This window comes from Dendrobates tinctorius, unplaced genomic scaffold, assembly GCF_039654945.1.
Source record: "Dendrobates tinctorius isolate UK_male_01 unplaced genomic scaffold, ASM3965494v1 ptg000001l, whole genome shotgun sequence".
NCBI lineage: Eukaryota > Metazoa > Chordata > Amphibia > Anura > Dendrobatidae > Dendrobates > Dendrobates tinctorius.
The window spans coordinates 21,597,852-21,622,198 of NW_027361669.1; the positions used below are offsets into that span (position 1 = coordinate 21,597,852).

General features: G+C 44.3%; 1 protein-coding gene across 7 annotated transcripts in view; it reads left to right on the forward strand.

Annotated features, from left to right (window-relative positions):
- ACSL6 (acyl-CoA synthetase long chain family member 6) overlaps window positions 1–24,347 on the forward strand; it is a 322,864-nt gene that overhangs the window by 224,413 nt on the left and 74,104 nt on the right. For all 7 annotated transcript variants that reach the window (XR_012231381.1, XM_073571208.1, XM_073570889.1 and 4 more), the window contains exons 12-13: window positions 4,410–4,544; window positions 18,581–18,715. Coding sequence is in view for 6 of the 7 variants with exons in the window: in XM_073571208.1 (XP_073427309.1) it covers window positions 4,410–4,544; window positions 18,581–18,715 (270 nt within the window). In the remaining variant the exon portion in view is untranslated. The remainder of the gene's footprint in view (window positions 1–4,409; window positions 4,545–18,580; window positions 18,716–24,347) is intronic.

Below are 24,347 nucleotides of genomic sequence, written 5' to 3' on the forward strand. Positions count from 1 at the left end.
AAATATCTGGCATTGGATTCTGGGAACTGAAGACAATGGAACATTAAGATCAAATATCCTACCGAGACAGGTTATGCCTGACATGAAAAGAATCCTTCCCATCTTCATATGCATATAATTCAATTCTCAATAATTCCGCATATATTCCATTATTACTATTAAAGATTTTCCATTGAATCATATCTCTAAAGAGATTTCCCACATGGGATGATTTAGCGAATCCTGCTTTGAGCAGGGGGTTGGACCAGATGGCCCAGGAGGTCCCTTCCAACTCTATGATTCTATGACACTTTTTTTCCAGGATTCTCTTTAACAATTTATTTTATTGATGCTTTATTTTAAATTCCGCTGTACCCAGTAATTTCACGAACTTCATAGCTAGCTCTTAAAATATTGATACATTAAAAAATATTAGAAGAAATTCTTTGTAAGTGCATTTACAAAGTAGCTACTCACTTCAAACATAGATTGAGATTGACAAGGTGGATTATAAAATGGGTAAGTATGGTGCATAATTATGTCTACAATTCTTTCAAAGCAATAGAGCATAATTATAAAATAAATACACTTATTAAGCAACGTGTTTATGGCCCCCAAGTAGCAAAACCTAAATCGGGTGCACAACATTTCTTGGTCCAAGGGCAACACTGCCACCGTCAGAAGTACATGAATGCAGCGCCACAACTACCTTCAAAACATGGAAGCAGTGAAAGAAATACCGTCAGTATGTGAGTGCAGCAGCAGAACCATTGTCAGTACATGAATGCAGCACCAGAACATCTGTCAATACATGAACACAGTGAAAGAAACACCATGAGTATATGAATGCAGTGGCAGAAAGGTCATCAGTACATGAATGCAGCACCAGAACCACTGTCAATACATGAACACAGCGAAAGAAACAGTGTGAGTATATGAATGCAGTGCCAGAAACACCATTAGTACATGAATGCAGCACCAGAAAAATTTGTCAGTAGGGAATGCAGTGAAAGAACCTCTGTTAGTACTTGAATGCAACGCCAAACTTAGTACAGTGATCAAGTGTAATGTCAGGTCAGCCCCATGTACATTTGTTTTGCATGAACCTACAATTCCCAGTATGTCCTTAAAAATGGCAAGGAGGTGCTGGGAGATTTTGTTACCAGCCATCATCAGACTGCGGACCATACAGGAACCACAGCACTGATGAGACATATTCATATCACAAAAAAATATTTACATCCAGGTACCTTATAAGTGATATCTTCAGTGATTGGAGTGATTCACAACCCTTTTGTCGCCATGTAGCACAAATGCCATGATGAGATTTCATGCCCAGAGCTCATCTCCTCAGTTCTATTCTCCATATTCAGCAGCACATCCTGACACAGTGTACTTAAAAATAAAAGCATCATTATTCTGCTCCATAAATAAAAAATATCTCCAATGCGTCCTGCACAAAATACTCCCCCCCACACACTGCCCTTCTCCAAAATATCCCTCCCACACTTCCCCTCTCTATAATACTCACACACACTGCCCCTCTCCAAAATACTCCCACACACTGCCCTTCTCCAAAATATCCCCCACTCTGCCCATCTGAATAATATCCCCCCACACTACCCCTCTATATAATATCCCCACACTGCCCTTCTCCAAAATATCCCCCCACGCTGCCCCTCTATACAATATCTCCCCCACATAATAACCCCATACAACCCTTCTCCATAATGTCCCCCACATACTGCCCTTTTCCATTTCACTGCCAAACTACCTCTTTCCAAGTCCCAACTGCCCCTCTCTATACTATGCCCCTTTCACAATCCCGCCTAATTGCCTCATAATGTCCACAATAATGTCCCAAATTATCACATAATGTCCCAAATTGCCACATTATGTGCCCTAGTTGTAACACAACCCTTCCCTCCACCTGCCCCTCATCTAAAATAAAATAGCATTTAATCTTCAGCTTTTCCATGTAGTGCTTAACAGTGCCCAACATCTCCTCTCCCTGTGTGACCTCAACGCTGGCAAGAGTGTGATAATGTCAGCAGTATGCTGATCTCCTCATGCTGCTGCACATCCGCTGCTGCACGTCCGTTTGGCTGATGCGCTCCTCTGCTTCAGTCCTGGTGCCGCAGTGTTCAAATGTATTCATGTCTGAAAGACTCTAATACATTTGAATATGGGAAGAAGAGCTGGCGCATTACAGGCAGCTCCTGGGGGCCGCATAATATCCTTTAGTGGTTCACATGCGGCCCGCGGGCTGTATATTGTGCAGGCCTGACCCAAATAAAAAAACTTTGGAAATACTGTGTGATAAATATATTCCTTACAAATATACCTGTAACTTAACTTCACAGGGGTTTTTAACAAATTCTAGACCTGATTTCTATACCTACCGGCTAATCATAACATCTCATAACACATAAGAAACGCAACCATCAAAACTGCGTTGCATTCACTGGCATTTATAGGGATGATAGCATTGGTTTTCATTTTATTGTGAAGCAAACAACAAACAGGATAAAGTAAATGAAAGCAAAGCTATTCACTCCCCTAAAGTCAGTACTTTGTAGAGCCTCCTTTTGTGGCAATTACAGCTGCAAGTCGCATTGGATAAGCCTGTATGAGATTTCCACATCTTGCCACTGGGAGTTTTGGCCATTCATCAAAGAAAAAATGCTCCAGCTCCTTCCAGTTAGATGGTTTCCTCTGGTGAACAACAATCTTCAAGTCTGACCACAAAATTCTCAATTGGATTAAGGTCTGGGCTTTGACTAGGCCACTCCAAATCATTTACACGTTTCCCCTTAAACCACTCGGGTGTCCCTTTAGCAGTATTCTTTGGGTCATTGTCTTGTTGGAAGGTGAACCTCCGTACCAGCCTCAAATCACTGATAGACTGAAACAGGTTTTGCTTATGAAAATCCCTGTGTTTTGCACCATTCATCGTTCCCTCATCTAGGACAATTTTCCCTGTCCATGTTGCCGAAAAGCATCCCCACAGCTTGATACTGCCAGGACCATTTTTCACTGTGGGGATGGTGTTCTTGGGGTGATGAGTTGTGTTGGTTTGGCGCCAGACATAGCGTTTGCCTTGGTGGCCAAAAAGTTCAATTTTGGTCTCATCTGACCACAGCACTTTCCTCTATACATTTGAGGAGTCTCCCACATGTTTTTTGGCAAACTGAAAGCGAGCCTTATATTTTTTTGTGTGTAAATAAAGGCTTTTTTCTGCCCACTCTTCCATAAAGGCCACCTCTATGGATTGTATGGCCTATTGTGGTCATACAGACAGATACTGCAGTCTCTGGGAACTTTACAGTTCTTCAGGGTTAATTTTCATGTCTGTGCTCCCACTCTGATTAATGCCCTCCTTGTCCAGGCTGAGAATTTTGGTGGGCTGCCCTCTCTTGGCAGGTTTGTTGTGGTATCATGTTCTTTATATTTGATGATAATGGATTTGATGGTCCTCCGGGGAATCTTCAGAGATTAAAATATTTTTTTTATAACCCAACTCTGACTTGAACTTTTCAGCAAATATGTTCCTGTCTTGTTTGGAGATCTCCTTGGTTCTCATGGTGTTGTTTCGTTAGTGGTACCTCTTGCTTAATGGTGTTACAGCCTCTGTGGCCTTTTAGAAAAGGTGTGTTTATACTGATAGACCATGTGACGCTTAGATTGCACACAGGTGGACTTCCTTTCACTAAGCAGTCGACCTGTGTGCAATATAAGTGTCACATGATCTGTCAGTATATAAACTTAACCTTTTCTGAAAGGCCACAGAGGCTGCACCACCATTAAGCAACTGGCACCACTGACCAAACAACAAAATGAAGACAAAGAAGATCTCCAAACAAGTCAGGGTTCCGTTGTAAAAAAAATATTTCAATCTCTGATATTCCCCTGGAGCACCATCAAATCCATTATCATCAAATGGAAAGAAGATGCTACCACAACAAACCTGCCAAAAGAGGGACGCCCTCCAAAGCTCTCAGCCCGGGCAAGGTTAGCATTAATCAAGAGAGGCAACAGAAATACCAAAGGTAACACTGAAGGTGCTGCAAAGTTCCCAAGCAGAAACTGGAGTATCTGTCCATATGATCACAATTAGCCATACACTCCATAGAGGTGGCCTTTATGGAAGATTTATTTAATACTGTAATGTAAATGCTGTAGGAAAAAAAAAGTGAAATAAGAGTTGCAGTGCATAATAGGGAGCAGGTCCCCTTGAATATCTTCAGATTTGTAGGGTTTCTGTAAACTTCACTTCTGAGTAGCCTTTTGTACTAGATTAGTCTTGATCACCTGCTAGAAGTGTATTTATGTGAGCTGAAATAACACTACCTCAGACCATTCACTAATACTGTGCATGCATTAAGCTGTAATATTTGGTACTAACTCTTACTTTTATCTCATATTAACAGTCAGTAGTATATTGCCATGGTGGACGCATTGGGTTCTTCCAAGGTGACATTCGTCTTCTTTCTGATGACATGAAGACTTTGCGGCCAACTATTTTCCCAGTTGTTCCAAGATTATTAAATAGAATGTATGACAAGGTGGGTACAATAAGCAAAAACATTGCAAATAGATTGACTCATGGCACCGATTCTGAAAGCTTGACCAGCTTTAGCCAGAAATCAGCTTCTCATTGGAGGAACTGATCCACAGGTTATCATCAGGTGAAAAATGTCAGCATTTCTTCCAGCATTTTCTTCAAACAATCAGCCATAAATATTGTTGTTCACTATAGTAAAGGGGAATATTAATTGCATAATGCTATGGCAAGTGACTAGGAAAATGTTTGGGGAAAATGAGAACCATAAATATGTTTGTAATGGAATTGAGTCTCCAAGTTATACCATGTTCACACGTTCAGTATTTGGTCAGTATTTTACATCAGTATTTGTAAGCCAAAACCAGGAGTGGGCGATAAATCCAGAAGTGGTAACGTGTTTCTATTTTCTACTTTTGCATGGTGACCTTGGCACTTACAGGTTACCAGTCTTTAAAAAGGATCTGTTGTTAGGATTAACGGGGAAGGTGGAAGGATCTCCCCAGATACAGTTAAGGCTCCGTCACACATAACGACTCACCAGCGATCCCGACAACGATATCAACGTGTCAGGATCGCTGGTGAGTCGCTACATGATCGTTGGCGAGCTGTCAAACAGACAGCTTCACCAGCGATCAGCACAGCGACGCCCAGCACGCGGCGTCGCTGTGTTCGTTAGTTACCAGCGCGCTGATGCAAGGAGCTGGTAACTAACGTACACATCAGGTATCCAAGGGACGTGCGTCCCTTGGATACCCGATGTGTACGTTAGTTACCAGCTGATCGCTGGTCTCCCACCTGTCACACGCAGCGATGCGTGCTGGCCAGCGGGAGACCAGCAACCAAAGAAAAGTCCAGGGCTTTCCTACAGCGATCAGCGATACTGGCAGGGGGGCCGGTCGCTGATGGCTGTTGTGGCGCCCCTGAGGCTCAGTCGCCACAGAGGTACTGCACCTCCTCCTGAGGTGTGGTGCCCCACCATCCAGGTAATGTGGGAACTCCTGACCATGCTCCAACACTCGCACCCCACACAACAGAGTAGTTCAGCAAAGCCACATTGTTGCTCCCTGCTTGGAGTGTAGCAGAGCACCTTTGGGGGCTCCCTGCTTGGAACACTAAACGTGCTGGGAGGCGGGTGGAGTTGAGAATACATAAAAGAGCGTGAAGGTTAAGAATTTCAGTCAGTCAGTCAGTAGGTCAGTCTGAGGGAGGAAGTCACTCAGAGAGGAGTGAGGAAAGGAGATCCCTGGAAGGGGGATGGAGGAAGGAGTGCTGCAGCTGCCTCAGTGATCTGAGCCAGCTGGCACGGGAAAGGAAAGAAGGAGAAAGACATTGAACTGAAGCCTCAGCTTCCATAAGAAAGAAAGACAAGTACGGAACGTAGGAGTAAAAGGGAACACAGAGGACGTGGGTTAGAGGAAGAACCCTGCCTACAGGTTCTAAGAGCAAGGCCGGGGCCCGGTCCCCGAGGTTGTACGGACACTAATAGTTCTGCAGCAGATATCGGTGGAGTAGTGGGCTGTAAATGCACTACTCCCATCTAAGACTTGGGGGCACAACAGCAACTTAGACAGTGAGCCGGGACTCAGGAGTAAGGAGTCCCCGAAGCTGGCTACAGCTGTCTGCCGTACAAGTAGAGTTCTTGGGAACATCTGTCAGGAGGCACTCCAGTGTAACTCAGTACTGGGAGTACTTCACACTTAAAGGTGCTATAGAGGAGATGTTCAGAAAGGCACATGTTGGCGGAGTGTTGGAAGGGAGCATTCCATCTTGCCTGGAGGTTGACTGAGTTCCTGGCACGGAGGCAGGCACCTGTGTGTACTACAGACTGTGAGTAAAGCTTAGGAACTACAAGCCCTGGTGTCCTCCATTCATTCTTGCGCTAACACACTCAGCACCGCTACATCTGTGTACACTGCCTGCACCTCTCCTCTACCCCTACATCTATACTACCCTGGGGCTACAGCTCCACCTGTGGGGAGCTTCGCCATCTTGGCTGCAACACACCACCAGCCCCAGAGGATCTGCATGCAGCATCGGCCTAACATCTCACTTGCCGAACACCACAGGTGGCGTCATGAACTATTCCATTAACTACATTCCACCATTCAAACAACTCCCCCCTATTAATTGGGCGCCCAGGGCCACGGACCGGGTCACCGCTGCTGTGACACATCCCGCCGACAACGGCCCGGTACCGAGTACCCCAAGGCCCTGGGAGGGCGACCCACTGTCACACACAGCGATTGCGCTGGTGAGATTGCTGTTGTGTCACAAAACTTGTGACTCAGCAGCGATCTCGCTAGCGAGATCGCTATGTGTGACAGGGCCCTTAGGTATTGCGAAAATACCGTACTCTACCATGACAATTGGGTATTCGCGATTCTTGTGAGCTTCAACCCCCAAACCATTTCTACGCCGCGATTCTAATTCCATACCCAATTAACCCCTTAACCCCCAAGGGTGGTTTGTATGTTCATGACTGGGCCAATTTTTACAATTCTGAGTTCTGACCACTGTCCCTTTATGAGGTAATAACTCTGAAACGCTTCAATGGATCCCGGTGATTCTGACAATGTTTTCTCGTGACATACTGTAATTCATGTTAGTGGTAAAATTTCATTCAAATAACTTGTGTTTATTTGTGAAAAAACAGAAATTTGGTGAAAATTTTGAAAATTTCGCAATTTTCCAACTTTGAATTTTTATGCCCTTAAATCACAGAGATACGGCACAAAAAAACTTAATAAGTAACATTTCCCACATGTTTGCTTTACATCAGCACAATTTTGGAACCAAAATTTTTTTTTGTTAGGAAGTTATAAGGGTTCAAAGTTGACCAGCGATTTCTCATTTTTGCAACACCATTTTATTTTTACGGACCACATCACGTTTGAAGCCACTATATATGGTCTATATGATAGAAAATACCCAAAAGTGACACCATTCTAAAAACTGCACCCCTTAAGGTGCTCAAAACCACATTCAAGAAGTTTATTAACCCTTCAGGTGCTTCACAGGAATTTTTTGAGTATTTAAGAAAAAATGAATACCTGAACCTGAATACTTCAGGTTCAATTTTTTTTATTTTACAAAGGGTAACAGGAGAAATTAGACTGCAAAAGTTATTGTCCAGTTTGTCCTGAGTACGCTGATACCTGATATGTGGGGGGAACCACTGTTTCGGCGCATGGCAGAGCTCAGAAGGGAAGGAGCGCCGTTTGACTTTTTCAATGCAAAATTGGCTGGAATTCATATCGGACGCCATGTCACGTTTGGTGAGCCCCTGATGTACCTAAACAGTGGAAACCTCCCACAAGTGACCCCATTTTGGAAACTAGATCCCCCAAGGAACTTATCTAGATATGTGGTGAGAGCTTTGAACCCACAAGAGCTTCACAGAAGTTTATAACGTACAGCGATACAATTAAAAAATCATATTTTTTCCACAAAAATGATCTTTTCACCCCCAATTTTTATTTTCCCAAGGGTAACAGGACCCTAAAAGTTATTGTGCAATTTGTCCTGAGTACGCTGATACCCCATATGTGGGTGTAAACGACTATTTGGGCGCATGGCAGAGCTCAGAAGGGAAGCAGCGCCATTTGACTTTTTTGGCTGGAATTGAGATCGGACACCATGTCGCGATTGGAAAACCCCTGATGTACCAAAACAGTGGAAACCCCCCACAAATGACACCATTTTGGAAACTAGACCCCCCAAGGAACTTATCTAGATGTGTGGTGAGAACTTTGAACCCCCAAAGGCTTCACAGAAGTTTATAACGCCCGGGCCTTAAAATTAAAAAAATCGTATTTTTTCCACAAACAGGATCTTTTAGTCACCAATTTTTTTATTTTCCCAAGGGTACCAGGAGAAATTGGACCTGAGTACGCTCATACCCCATATGTGGGAGAAAACTACTGTATGGGAACACGTCAGGGCTCGGAAGGGAAGTAGTGACGTTTTGGAATGCAGACTTTGATGGAATGGTCTGCTGGTGTCATGTTGCATTTGGAGAGCCCCTGATGTACCTAAACAGTGGAAACCCCCAACAAGTGACCCCATTTTGGAAATTAGACCCACTAAGGAACTTATCTAGATGTGTGGTGAGCACTTTGAACCCCCCAGTGCTTCACAGAGGTTTATAATGACCGGGCGTGCAAATAAAAAAAATCGTATGTTTTCAACAAACATGGTATTTTAGTCCCCATTTTTTTTATTTTCCCAAGGGTAACAGGAGAAATTGGACCCCAACAGTTGTTGTCCAATTTGTCCTGAGTATGCTGATACCCCATATGTGGGAGAAAACTACTGTATGGGCACACGTCGGGGCTCGGAAGGGAAGTAGTGACATTTTGGAATGCAGACTTTGATGGAATGCTCTGCGGGTGTCATGTTGCCTTTGGAGAGCCCCTAATGTACCTAAACAGTGGAAACCCCCCCACAAATGACACCATTTTGGAAACTATACCACCTAAGGAACTTATCTAGATGTGTGGTGAGCACTTTGAACCCCCAAGGGCTTCACAGAAGCTTATAATGCCCGGGCATGAAAATATAAAAATCTTTTTTTTTCCCACAAACATGATCATTTAGTCCCCAATTTTTTTATTTTCCCAAGGGTAACAGGAGATATTGAACACCAAAAGTTGTTGTCCAATTTGTCCTGAGTACGCTGATACCTCATATGTGGGAGAAAACTACTATATGGGAACACTTCGGGGCTCGGAAGGGAAGTAGTGACGTTTTGGAATGCAGACGTTGATGGAATGGTCTGCGGGTGTCGTGTGCGTTTGGAGAGTCCCTGATGTACCTAAACTATTGAAACTCCCCACAAGTGTCCCCATTTTGGAAACTAGACCCCCTCACGGAACTTATCTAGATGTGTGGTGAGCACTTTGAACCCCCAAGTACTTCACAGAAGTTTATAACGCCCGGACGTGAAAATAAAAAAATCATTTTATTTCCACAAAAATGATATTTTTGCCCCCAATTTTTTATTTTCCTAAGGGTAACAGGAGAAATTGGACCCCAAAAGTTGTTTTGCAATTTGTCCTGAGAAGGCTGATACCCTATATGTGGGGGTAAAACACTGTTTGGGCGCATGGCAGAGCTTGGAAGGGAAGGAGCACCAATTGACTTTTTCAACGCAGAATTGGCTGGAATTGAGATCAGACGCCATGTTGCGTTTGGAGAACACCTGATGTGCCCAAACAGTTGAAACCCCCCAATTATAACTCCAACCCTAACCCCAACATACCCCTAACCCTAATCTCAGCCCTAACTCTAGCCCTAACCCTAGCCCTAACCCTAGCCCTAACCCTAATGGGAAAATGGAAATAAATACATTTTCTTTTAATTTTATTATTTTTCCCTAACTAAGGGGGTGATAACGGGGGGTTTGATTTACTATTTATAGCGGGTTTTTATTTTTGGCAGCTGTCGCACGCTAAAAGACGCTTTTAATTGTAAAAATTGTTTTTGCATCACCACATATTGAGAGCTATAATTTTTGCATATTTTGACGCACAGGACAAGGTGGCATCTTTTGATCGCTTTTTATTCTGATTTTTGGGACGCAGAATGAACAAAAACCAGCGTTTCATGAATTTCTTTTGGGGGGTGCGTTTACACCGTTCCGCCTGCGGTAAAATTGATAAAGCGCTTTTATTCTTCGGGTCAGTACGGTTACAGCGATACCTCACTGACTCGTCAGTGCTTCCCTGAGCTCCCCACAGCAGCGCAATGTGCAGCGCTGCTGCGGGGGGCTTTTTCCCTGCAGGTCCCTGAATCCAAGATGGCGACGGGACCTTCGGGGGCCTGCAGGGAGCTGGCTTCCTCATGCCTGCAAAAGCGCAGGCAAGGAGGAAGCCTTGTGCAGTGCCTGTGACAGATCGCTGATCTGTCACAGTGATCTGTGATGTGACAGATCAGCGAACTGACACATGACAGGTATGTCCCCCCTGGGACAATGTAATAAAGTGAAAAAAAAAAAAGTGTAAAAATAATTTAAAAAAAAATCGCTAAATAAATTAAAAAAAAAAAAAAAATATTCCCTAATAAATTCATTTTTTGGAAATAAAAAAAAAAACAATAAAAGTACACATATTTGGTATCGCCGCGTCCGTAACGACCCTATAAAAATGTCCCATTAGTTAACCCCTTTAACGAACCCCTTAAAAAATAAAAATAAAAAACGAAGCAAAAAATAATGATTTATTATCATACTGCCGAACAAAAAGTGCAATAACGCGCGATCAAAAGGACGCATATAAATATCCATGGTACCGCTGAAAATGTCATCTTGTCCCGCAAAAAACGAGCCGCCATACAGCATCATCAGCAAAAAAATAAAAAAGTTATAGCTCGCAGAATAAAGCGATGCAAAAATAATTATTTTTCATATAAAATTGTTTTCATTGCATAAAAGCGCCAAAACATTAAAAAACGACCTGAGTAGCACAGATGAACCATCAGAGCACGCTAACCTACATGAGTTGATAATTTTACATAGTTATCTAATCTATTCTAGAGCTTTTGTTAAAGTAGTTTTTGAAACGTCAGAATATAATGCTCGGCATTTGCTTACAACTTGCAGGACATATTGCTTTTGTTCTTCATCTTTTGTCAGAAGGTCGTTAAAGTCGGTTACTTCCTACCTCTTTTAATTTTTCTTTCCTAACGTTTGGATTTACAACCCTAGCGTGCTCTGATGGTTCATCTGTGCTACTGAGCAATTTATTAGCCATTAACAACTTTTCATTGTCTGTAATGGTGGGATCAAAAAACGATAATCCCACCAACTCTGCATTCAAATACCACAAATGGTTTGAAAATTTGGTCAGGGCTATTTCTGCAATGTTGTTGTCACATTCTTTATAGTCTAACAGACTATGCAAAATACCTAAATCTTAAAATACCTCAATTTGGATTTTTTCAAACTTTGAGCGACGAGCGGCACGGGTTAACGTCGTTTGATCGAGCTCAAATTTTGGCTATCTCAATATCTGGAAAGGGGAATCGTTTTGTGGGGTCCAGACGGACAAAATTCCGACATCGATTTTTTGCCGTCACCCTAGTGCACATTGCGACTAACCAATAAGGGCGCAGGAAACACCCACAATGTCCTGACACAACGGCTTATGTCATTGGCTGCTAAAATCACATGTCCCTCTCCATATAAATAGCGGACATCTTGTATTAGCACCATTTTGACAATGTAACAGCACAGAGAGGCTGCTCCTGATGCTGCCACTGTTAACAGCAAGATTTTAGCTAGTTAGTTAGGTGGTTGCATAACAGTCAGATAGTGTATCTAGATAGTGTCCAGTGTGGCTGTAAAATTTACCTTCCGGAATGTTTTTTTTTTGGGGGGGGGGCATTACTGAGGTTCACAGTCAAAGCCAGCAGGGCACATGTCCTACAAGTGTGTTGTGCTCCATGTACGAGTACAGCATTCTAAATAATATTTTTTCACTAGCTAAATGTGAAAAAGACTTCTGTATCCCACATTGTAGCTAGTTAGTTAGGCGGTTGTATATCAGTCAGATAGTGTAGCTAGATATGTTCAGTGTGGCTGTAAAATTTACCTTCCAGAATTTTTTTTCTTTTTTGGCCATACTGAGGTACACAAAGAAAGGCAGCAGGGCACGTAGCATTCTAATTCACATGTAGCTAGTGAAAAAAAATCATACAGTAAGGGACCTAACTTTAAAAATAGTTTGTAGCATCTAGTGTGTTATAGAGGCCTGATCCATAGGCCACAAAAAATTCTTCTGTTATTAACGTCATATAGTAAGGGACCTGACTTTAAAATTGTTTGTAGCATAACTTCTTTGACATACAGACCTGATCCACACTCGAACAATTCTTTTTTTCTGTTACTAACAGGATACAGCACGCCATATTTCAACTTTGAATTTACTGTCGGTGGTGCAGAGTTTAAATCTAATTTTTGGTTGCTAATACTGTGCTCCTACCATACTATCTGAGCAACATGACTGGGAAAAAGCGAGGCTGTGGTGGATGGGAAATTAGGCTTGGTGTTCAAGGTGTATGTAGAGTAGGTGCTAATGTTTGTGAAAACACTAGTGAAGCAACGTCACATCCTATGCAAAGACAACTGATAACTTATATTACTAGACAGGCTGCACCATTACCTTTCTTTGGCAGACGCACAGCAGTACACCGTGTCGATGATGCCCAGAAAGAGCATGTACTTGAGTGGATGGCAAGTGCAGCTTCAAGTGGCCTCTCCTCCTCTTCCTCCACCTCAACATCACACCCAGTACAGTTCACAGATGTGGCACCAAAATTCCCCTTGTTTCCCCCCGCGTCCCAACTATCCAACTGTTCAACTGATTGTACGGAACCACAGATGGGTGATTCTGAAAAGCTGTTCACACATTCTATGAAATGTTCGTCAGAAGTGTGCTCAAAAGCTTCAAAGAGTCAAGAGGAGTAAATCTGCACCGATGCCCAAAGTTTTTTTTTAGCTTGGATCCGGGGCAGGAAGAAGTCCCAACAGCATCCTGACCCTCATCATCAGACGTTAACCCCTGGGGAGGGAGGTGATCCTGATGAGACTCAGATATCTCACGCGGACTGTACTGTGCTGTCAGGGCAAGAAGAGGAGGAGGGTGACTGCAATGGTGAGGAATGTGATAACACAGAGGATGATGATGAGATGTTAGAGCCCAGTTGGCATGAACATGGAGGCACACAGCTGAGTAGGTCATATGGTGAGGAAGATGAGGAGGTTACGTTGCGCCATCCATCGCAGACACATAGTGATGCAGCCACGATGAGTGATGCATCCTCAGCCACATCTGTGCCTCTGACCAGCAGCGACTGCAGGTCTGCAGCTCGCAGGGATGGCTAGCCTGGGCCTTTTTTGACACTGCAAAGGATGAACCAACTCATGTAATCCGCCAACTTTGAAAAAAAAAAACTTAGTCGAGGTAAAAAGTGCAATATTTTGACTACTACATGTACAGTATGAACCTTCACATGCGTTATCAACATGCTTTACTGTGGGAATCCCACTGCGCAAAAATGCGGATCAGCGAATCTCAACAACCATCAGCCGCCCCATCAATCACATCTGCTGCTTCTTCCTCCTCCTCTGTTACTGTTCCAACAATTGAGATGCAGGTCTTTGACCGCAGAACCTCGGGTTCTTTACCCCATCGAGTCACGCTGACTGAGAGGCTGCCTTCAGCTCTAATGGAAGCAGACATGCCTGCTGTTTCTGACCGATCTCAGAGAATGCTAAAACCACAAGTTTCTCAATCCACAGTAACATCTCCGCCTACACCTCACTCACGGTCCAGCAGTTTGTCTAGTTCACCGTACTCTGCCCGCTCACAACACTGCAGTCAGTCCATGGTTCCACATTTGTGGTCACGGAAAAGATTGTTTCCTCCTACACATGACAAAGCTAAGAGGTTGATCTCCACCATCTCCAATTTGTTGGCCACAGAAATGCTGCCTTTCCACCTGGTGGATACAGACGGTTTCCAAAAGCTGATGGCCGTCGCAGTCTCCCAGTACCAATTACCCAGTCGCCTTTACTTTTCTAAGAAAACTGTGCCTGTGCTACACCAGCATGTCGCAGACAACATCACCGGTTTCTTGACAAAACTTCTGTCTGCCAGGGTGCATTTCACCACAGATACTTAGACGAGTAAGCATGACCATGGGCGTTACATCTCGCTGACTGTGCACTGGGTGACTCTGGTGGCTGTGGGGACAGGCACTGCTCCACAAGTCTTGGAATCCCCAAGGCTTGCAGGACAAACCTCTACATTTAACACTTCCTCCGGTGCTTCTGCCTCCTCTATCCCCTCTAGGGCCTCCACCTGCACCCTCAACCTCTGCCTTCACGAGACATGAATTCCAACAGTGCATAGCGAACCTCCACCACCTCTGTACTGCGCAGCCAGGGCTCACAGCAGTCAGACAGTCTTAAAATTGATATGCCTTGGAGATCGCAGTCATACAGCTGAAGAGTTGTGGACCGCTCTCCAGACTGAATTTGATCAATGACTGTCTCTGCTGAACCTGCATCCAGGGATCGCTGTATCCAATAATGGTGCTAACCTGGTGGCGTCCCTACGGCGAGGCAAGCTCACACACGTGTCTTGCATGCCTCATGTCCTCAACCTGGTGGTACAGCATTTTCTCAGCCACCATCCTGGCCTGGGTGAGCTGCTCCAGAAAGCATGTAAGCTGTGTGCTCATTTCCGCCGTTCGCACCCCTCTGCCCATCGACTTGCATCGATACAGAGGTCTTTGTCCATGGCAGTTAACAGGTTGATATGCAATGTGCCAACACGGTGGAATTCCACTCTGCACATGTTGCAGCGACTGTGGCAGCAACAATGAGCCCTGACGCAGTATGTTATGTTGTATAGCCTGGACCAACACAGTACGGACGTGGCGCATATCACGTTTACAGAGTGGGCAAAAATTAAGGACCTTTGCACCCTTCTGCACAGTTTTGAAATGGTTACTAAGGTGGTTAGCACTGACAATGCTGTTATCAGCATCACACTATTCCGGTCATCTATATGCTGGAGCAGACTTTGAATAGCCTGCAGGAGGAGATGGTGGTCCCAGAATAAGAGGAGGAAGCAGAGGAGGCTGCTTATGGGATAACATTGTCTCTAAGTTCAAGACTGTCATCACACAGGCGGGTGCCAAGGAAGGATGGATTACTGCGATCGAGGGGGGCTGGTGATAACAGACAAACAATTATCGAATGTGCAAGATCCGAGGAACAAATGAAGGAGGAAGAGGTGATAGGTGAGCAACTGTCGAATGAAGAGGATAATCCTCCCCCTCTGTTGTTCATGGTTGGCGGGAGGGGAGGAAATGAGCCTCATTGTTACCCAGCCACCAACACAGCATGGGCTCGGACCTCATGGTAGAGCCTGACATATAAGTGCCTTCTTCCTGCACTATCTGCAACATGATCCCCGTATAGTTATGATTAGGAATAATGCTGACTACTGGGTTGCCACTTTATTAGATTGACGTTATAAAACCGAATTTAGCCAGATGATTCCCACCCTAGAAAGGGACCCGCGAATGCTGGAGTATCAAAACACGCTTTTATACAACCTTAAGAGAGCTTTTCTCCAAAACAGCAGTGAAGCACAGCGTTCACATCGCAGCTATAGTCTTCCAACCTCTCGACCGTCAGTTCATCACCCACAAAACATTAGCAGCAGCAGCAGCAGTGGAAGTGGACGAAGCAATTTCTGTGAGTCCTTTGACACTTTTTTTTAGATCAATTCGTGTAACAGCACAACAGAGTCCAATTCTTACACGTGATGAACGAATTGAGAGGTTGGTGCAGGAGTATCTTAAACTAAACATTAATATAATCAGGGAGGGTTTGGACCCTTTCACATTTTGGTTTTCAAGAATGGAGGAGTGGCCTGAGCTTGCCTCACATGCCTTGGAGTTTTTATCTTGCTCAGCAGCCAGTGTTCTTTTCACATGTCTTCAGCGCTGTTGGTAGTGTCCTGATGGATAAGGGGATAAGTGAAGAGCCTCTCACCTAGCCAAATCAGTTCTCATACTTTGCACTGACGAGTGCCAATAGCCCGAAACACCGTGTCTGCAAATTAAGATTCTGATTTGGCTTTAATCCTAAGTCATATTGCAAGATGCGTTAAAGGGTCTATTGTGACTTGTAGGATCGCTACTTCCAACAGGTGGCGCTATAGAGTTCAAGTCCTCTTTCTCTCTGAAGAGGCAATTTGCATACTGATGGATAAGTGCATCTGGCTGTCCCCTAAAAATGTAGACCGCCTAATTCATTAAGATGAACAAGTCATGGATCTCCAAGGACTTTTGCACCCCAATCGCAGACTGTACAGACTAGGTGATATTGCAATTTTTAGTCTGATGCATTAATGTCACGTAACTGCACTCTGTGATATCCTTAGTGTTGCTTCTGTGGCTGCTGCTGATGATAACACAAATTTGTGGAAATGTGAACATGCATGGTTGGTCTACATCTGCTGGGTTAGATGTAGTGAAAGACGTGTCAGTCCCAATTATACTATTTCTATTCTCGTGACAGTTATTCCACTTCGGTGGTGTCAGGCCCTCATTTTTTTAAATGTGAACACCCCTGGTTTGGTGTCAATCTGCTGGATTGGGTGTAGTGAAAGTCCTGCCGGTCCCTATTAGACTATTTATACTGTGGTGAAATTGATGCCACGTTGGTGGTGTCTGCCAATAATTTTTGGAAATGTGAACACTCATGGTTGGGTCTCCGTCTGCTTGATTGGGTGTAGAGAAATACCTGTTGGTTCCTATTATGCTATTTCTACTGTGATAAAATTGATGCCACTTTTGTGGTGTAAGGCCCTCATTTCTTTAAATGTGAACACTCCTTGTTGGGTGTGTATCTGCTGTATCGGGTGTGGTGGAAGAACCGTCAGTTCCTATTATACTATTTCTACTGTGGTGAAATTGATGCCACTTTAGTGGGGTCTGCCAATAATTTTTGGAAATGTGAACACTCCTAGTTGCATCACCTTCATGGGTTTTGCCTGTAGCAGTAGACCTCCGAGACCATCAGGCCTGCACCGCCATGGACTCAACTAACCGTGTTACTATCCTTAAATTTTTCTGACAATGGTATTCTACAAAACTGGTATTTGTGCCTCCTCAGTGTGGCTCAGCATGAAAGCAGATAGAGGTGTTGCATGTGGTATCAGGGCTCCCAGCAAAGGGGGCCTACACCGATCCCTTGCCCACCTCGTCTTACTGTGACGTTCAATTGAAAGCTGTAAATGCTGTCTCAGACCTCGATTCCCTCATGCCTGTCTGATTGCTGCAGTTCCATGCTGCAGTTTGTACTGTGGGTGAATTGAGATCACTTTCCTAATGTCTGTCCCTCATTTGATGTGTTTTGGTAGCATTTGGGCCATTCTAAGGTGTTGTGCATGCATTTGTTTTTGTCTCCCACTGAGATGAATGGTGTTCGGTTGTGTTCGGCGAATATTAGACGAATTAATCGGCGAATATTGCAAATTCGGCAAACGTAATCCGAGCCGAACATTGAAATATTCGCTCATCTGTAGTTATAATCAGGCACAGCGCTGCAGCAGAGATCACGGCATTATGAGAGGACAGCTGCTGCAAATGTTTGCAATGAGACCAAGTTCACTTCTGCTGTACTGTGCTCATTCATATATCACTACAGAGCTGTGTGTGATTATGAGAGCAAAGTGTCAGTCACTACATGTCTCAAACTTGTAATGCCTCCTTTTCAGTTAAAATAAGCTCTGAAGGCAGCTCATTGTCCAGCCTTTAGATCTGTAACAGCTTATTTACATACGAGGTATAAGAAAAACATGACTATCTCTAGAATAAGATATCGGATCACAGCAATCAAGGTATTGTTTTAGTTAGATTTTTATGACCTTCATGTCATGTAAATGTATTTGGAGGGTTGATCCTACTGACAGATTCCCTTTAAATATATTTTTTATGCCTCATGAGACTGTTGTACTTGCTTCTAAAATCAATGTAAAAATTTACGTATGATCACTTGTCATAATAATGTTAAAATTAGCATTTTGTTAGCCTAGCTGTAGAGTAACTTATAAAATGATCATCATATCAGTCATAGCAATGTCAAAGTATCCCTTTAAATATAGATAAGCATTCAAATCTAGCAAACAGTAAGAAAACAAAAGACTCAATTTCGAAATTTAGAATAAGCCCCCCTCTTTCCCTTGTAATATCAGCAAAAATGAATAAAAAAATAGAAAAGGCATATTATTTGTATTTCTTCATTTGCTTGGCCTCTCAAGCACACTATGTTCCATTTACACTCATTGCCTTTCCACTATTCAAATGATTCCCCTTCTGCAGCAGAATTACCCACAACTGCCTGCCATTCTTGGAGACACCTTGACTTAAATAATACTGCCCAGTGTTTGGTTATATGAATGAAAAATGCAATTGTGACTTATGTGGTTCTAAAACAGCATGTTCTTTCTTCTGAGGCAGATCTTCAGTCAAGCTAATACACCTGTTAAGAGATGGATCCTTGAATTTGCATCTCGACGGAAGGAGGCTGAAGTTAGAAGAGGGGTTATTCGGAACAACAGTCTATGGGACAAACTACTTTTTAATAAAGTTCAGGTAAACAAAAAAACTAAATTAGCGTGTAAAAAATAATTAAAAGTACTTCCCATGTGGACCTGATCTGATATGAGACGTTTCACATCCTAGTGTTGTCTTGCTCTAGTAAACTAATACATGCTAGTAAAAGATTAAGGGTTCTTGTCAGGGAACATCCAGAAGATCATGCAGATATCCCACCGTTGACTGATGAGTGATGGACGAGACAACGGCTGCTTTCGCTATTAGGTCGGTTATTGTGCGTCTTCCAGTGAACGAATAGTATATATACACATATACATATATATACTAGCTGCCACCACCAGTCGTTTATACAGCGCAGTTGGACACCCGTTTCTGGTCACGTGTTGCTTCAGGAGTGTGGTTTATAGAGCAAGAGGAGCTAAATAATACATTTTTTAAATTTAATACCAAAAAATAACCAAAATATATTACAAAAGGGGACAAAACAATACAGTATAGTATGTAGTCACAAAAAAATAAATGGATAAAAAAAGAAAAGTACTAGACCTGTGATCGCAAGAATGGAGCTGATCTTTATGGAGATGCTCTCTCCGTTTCAAAATGGAACAATCCTACAGCAGGCCGTATCTCCCAGCACTAAACAATGATTGTAAATTACAAGCCACAGCTACTTACCTCCCCTTTGCATCTTCAGCTGGAGACAGGTAACTTGGATGCGGCTCAGGTACCAAAAATTATTGGATCCCCTATCTTTTAGGGAATCTGTCACCTATTTTTTTGCCTGTAAGCTGCCAGCACCGCCATCAGGGGTTTTCTACAGCATTAGAGAATGCTGTAGATAAGCCCCCAATGTACGCTGAAAGAGAAGAAAAAAAGTGTTATATTATACTCACCCAGGGGCGTTCCGGGTCCGGTTCGGGTCCGGAGGGAGTCGCGATCCAGCTCCTCCCATCTTGTAGCAATGACGTCCTCTTCTTTCCTGCCCGTCGCGGCTCCAGCGAACGCGCACTGCTCTGCCCTGTTGAGGGCAGAGCAGAGTACTGCAGTGCACAGGTGCTGGACCTCTTTAGGCGCCTTCGCACTGCAGTACTCTGCTCTGCCCTCAACAGGGCAGAGCAGTGCGCCTGCACGGAGCCGCGATGGGTAGGAAAGAAGAGGACATCATCGCTACAACATGGGTGGCGCCGGACCTGACCGCGACTCCCTCCGGACCCGAACCGGACCCGGAATGTCCCTGGGTGAGTATAATATAACTCCTTTTTCTTCTCTTTCAGGGTACATTGGGGGCTTATCTACAGCATTCTGTAATGCTGTAGATAAGCCCCAGATGGTGGTACCGACAGCTGATAGGCAAAAAAATAGGTGACAGATTCCCTTTAAGGATATCTGCCCCTCTGGAGATCCCAATCTGAAGATATTAATTAAATATTTCCCATCATGATTTTAGCTTTCTATAGATAGGAGACATGGCATATCCAACTTTGTCCATCTGGCCGATATTAATTCAGGGCTGATCAGTAGGCTGCATCTCAATGCAATTACAGTGGGGAAAAAAGTATTTAGTCAGCCACCAATTGTGCAAGTTCTCCCACTTAAAAAGATGAGAGACCTGTAATTGACATCATAGGTCAGTGATGGCGAACCTATGGCACGCGTGCCAGAGAGGGCACGCAGAGCCCTCTCAGCTGGCACGCGGCCTCGCCTCACTGCTCCGGAGCTGCAGCTTCCTTCCTCACTTCCTCTCACTTATTGAGCGGCGCGGCCGCGGAGCTGAATGATGATGTTATCCAGCCACGGTCGCGCCGCTCAGTGTGTGAGAGGAAGGAAGCTGCCAGCACGCGGCGGACAGGTGAGTGTGACCGCTGGTGTGTATGGGTGTGTGTGTGTGGCCGCTTGTGTGTGTGTGTGGCCGCTGGTGTGTATGTGTGTGTGTGGCCGCTGGTGTGTGTGTGTATGGCCGCTGGTCTGCGTGTGTGTGTGGTCACTGGTGTGTGTGTGGCCGCTGGTGTGTGTGTGTGCGTGGAGCGCTGGTGTGTGTGTGTGTGTGGCTGCTGGTGTGTGTGTGGCCACTGGTGTGTGTGTGTGTGTGGCCGCTGGTGTGTGTGGCCGCTGGTGTGTGTGTGGCCGCTGGTGTGTGGCCGCTGGTGTGTATGTGTGTGTGTGGACGCTGGTGTGTGTGGCCGCTGGTGTGTGTGTGTGTGGCCGCTGGTGTGTGTGTGATGGGGAGAGGGCCAATGATGGGAGTGATGGGGAGAGGGCCAATGATGGGAGTGATGGGGAGAGGGCCAATGAAGGGAGTTATGGGGAGAGGAGAATGATGGGAGTGATGGGGAGAGGGCTAATGATGGGAGTGACGGGCAGAAGGCAATGATGGGATTGATGGGGAGATGGCTATGATGGGGAGGAGGAAATGATGGAGGTGGTGGAATGGGCAATTTCTTCATTTCTACATGTAAAAATTATGATGGGGCATATTTCTGCATGAAGAGGATCCTGATGGGGCATATTTCTACTTGAAGGGGATCATGATGGGGAATTTCTACATGAAGGGGATCATGATGGGACATATTTCTGCATGAAGGGGATCATGATGGGGCGTTTGGCACATGTTGGCACTTCATCATAAATAATTGGGTTTTAGGTTGCAGTTTGGGCACTCGGTCTCAGAAAGGTTCGCCATCACTGTCATAGGTAGACCACAACTATGAGAGTCAAAATGAGAAAAGAAATCCAGAAAACCACCTTGTCTGATTTGGCAAGATTTATTTTGCAAATTATGGTGGAAAATAAGTATTTGGTCATTAACAAAAGTTCTTCTCAATATTTTGTTATATATCCTTTGTTGGCAATGACAGAGGTCAAACATTTTCTGTAAGTCTTCACAAAGTTGGCGCATACACTGTTGGTGGTATGTTGGTCTATTCCTCCATGCATACCTCTAGAGCAGTGATGTTTTGGGCCTTTCGCTGGGCAACATAGACTTTCAAATCCCTCCAAAGGTTTTCTATGGGGTTGAGATATGGAGACTGGCTAGGCCACTCTTGGACCTTCATATGCTTCATACGAAGCCACTCCTTCGTTTCCCTGTTGCTGTGCTTGGGATCATTGTCATGCTGCAAGACCCATCCACGTTTCATCTTCAATGCCCTTGCTAATGGAAGGAGGTTTGTACTCAGAATCTCACAATACAAGGTCCCATTCATTTGTTCATGTACACGGATCAGTCGTCCTGATCTTTTTGCAGAGAAAAAGCCCCAAAGCATGATGTTGCCACCCCGCATGCTTCTATGCTGCTCTATGGATACAACTCAGCATTCTGTCTCCTCCAAACATGGCGAAATTTGTTTCTACCAAACAGTTCTACTTTGGTTTCATCAGACAATATGACATTCTCCCAATACTCTTCTGGATAATCCAAATACTCTCTAGCAAACTTCAGAGGGGCCCGGACAAGTACTGGTTTCAGCAGAGGGACATGTCGGGCACTGCAGGATCTGAGTCCCTGGCAGCGTAGTGTGTTACTGATGGTAGCCTTTTATCTGTCTCATTCTGGCCTGCTCCTTGCAGATTTGGGACCACAGACCACATCAAAGCTGAATGTGCAGAGAAATAATGGGCCTTTAAAACTTAGGGAAGTAAAAGGTTTCTGAAACCCAATTGGAAAAATTCTTGCTCACTCTAAATGCAATTTTAGTGTTGATAAACATTTTTTTGGTGGACATTAGTTTCTCAGTTTAATTATTCTGTAGAGAACCGTCATAACGTAATGGTAAAATAGGATCAATCTCTAATTCACTTCCTAAGAGGGGATGTGTCACCCTCTTATTAAGGATTGAAGCATTGCTTCATCATAACTTGTAAACTGAACAAGAGCTAGCACTGTAAGGGTGTGTGCACACGCTGCAGATTGTCCTGCGGATATTTCCGCGCGGATTTGTCAAAAACCGCAGGTAAATCCGCAGGTCAAAAGACCTGCAGTTTATCTGCAGTTTTTCTACGGTTTAGCCTGCGGTTTTCCCCTGGGGTTTGACACCTGCCATTCTAGTCAATGGAATGTGAAAAATGCTGTGCACATGCTGCGGAAAAATCCGCGTGGATTAGCTGCGGGTTCATTTCTGCAGCATGTCAATTCTTTGGGTGGATCTGCAGCGTTTTTGCACCCATTGACTTGCATTGATCCACAGCAAAATAGCAGGTCTCAAAAAGATCTGCGGCTTTGCTGCGGTTGAAACGCTGCAGATCGGAAGGGGGGAAGAGTGGGGGTGGAGGGTGACTGTGTGTGTGTATGGTGTGTGGGCGGTGACTGGGCGTGTATGTGTGTGCGGGCTATGTGTATGTGCGGGGGTCTGCGGGGCTCATCGGGCTGGCGGGGGTCTGTGCGGGGCTCATCGGGCTGTCGGCAGGTCTGACAGGGTCTTGCGGGGGCTGCGGGGCTGTGTATGTATGTAAGTGTTTGTGTGTGTATATGTGTATGCAGTCATCGTCCGATAGGACTACAAGTCCCATCGGGCGATGCCTGCTACCCTGACTAGTCTATCTGTCTATCTGTGTGTGTAATGGAGTCTGGGTTGGACAATTGTAAAAGAGGAGGTTGGACAGAAATCACAAATCTTTTTTTTTTGTTGTTAAATAACATATCTTTATTTAGCTTACAAAAACGCATACAAATCCGCAGGCAAAACCTCACCGCAAAAACGCACAAAAAACGCACCTGCGTTTTCTGCCAAGAACTGCGGTTTTTGTGCGGAAAAATCCACGGGAGAATCCGCAACATGTGCACATACCCTAAGAATTCGACCTTTCTGAAATCTAATTTTAGTTTTACATACAGTTTGCAGGATATATACCGTAATGGATCAGACAACAAAAAGACAGAATCTACAGTCATGGCCAAAAGTTTTGAGAATGACACAAATATTAATTTTTACAAAGTCTACTGCTTCATTTTTTCTAATGGCAATTTGCATATACTCCAGAATGTTATAAAGAGTGATCAGCTTAACAGCAATTACTTGCAAAGTCAATATTTGCCTAGAAAATTAACTTTATCCCCCAAAGCACATTTCAACATCATTGCAGCCCTGCCTTAAAAGGACCAGCTAACATCGTTTCAGTGATTGCTCCATTAACACAGGTGTGGGTGTTGATGAGGACAGGGCTGGAGATCAATCTTTCATGATTAAGTAAGAATGACACCACTGGACACTTTAAAAGGAGGCTGGTGCTTGGCATCATTGTTTCTCTTCTGTTAACCATGGTTATCTCTAAAGAAACACGTGCAGTCATCATTGCACTGCACAAAAATGGCCTAACAGGGAAGAGTATCGCAGCTAGAAAGATTGCACCTCAGTCAACAATCTATCGCATCATCAAGAACTTCAAGGAGAGAGGTTCCCTTGTTGCCAAAAAGGCTCCAGGGCGCCCAAGAAAGACCAGCAAGCGCCAGGACCGTCTCTTAAAAGTGTTTCAGCTGCGGGATCGGGCTACCAGCAGTGAAGATTGCTCAGGAATGGCATCAGGCAGGTGTGAGTGCATCTGCACGCACTGTGAGGCGGAGACTCTTGGAGCAAGGCCTGGTCTCAAGGAGGGCAGCAAAGAAGCCACTTCTCTCCAGAAAAAACATCATGGACAGACTGATATTCTGCAAGAGGTACAGGGAGTGGACTGC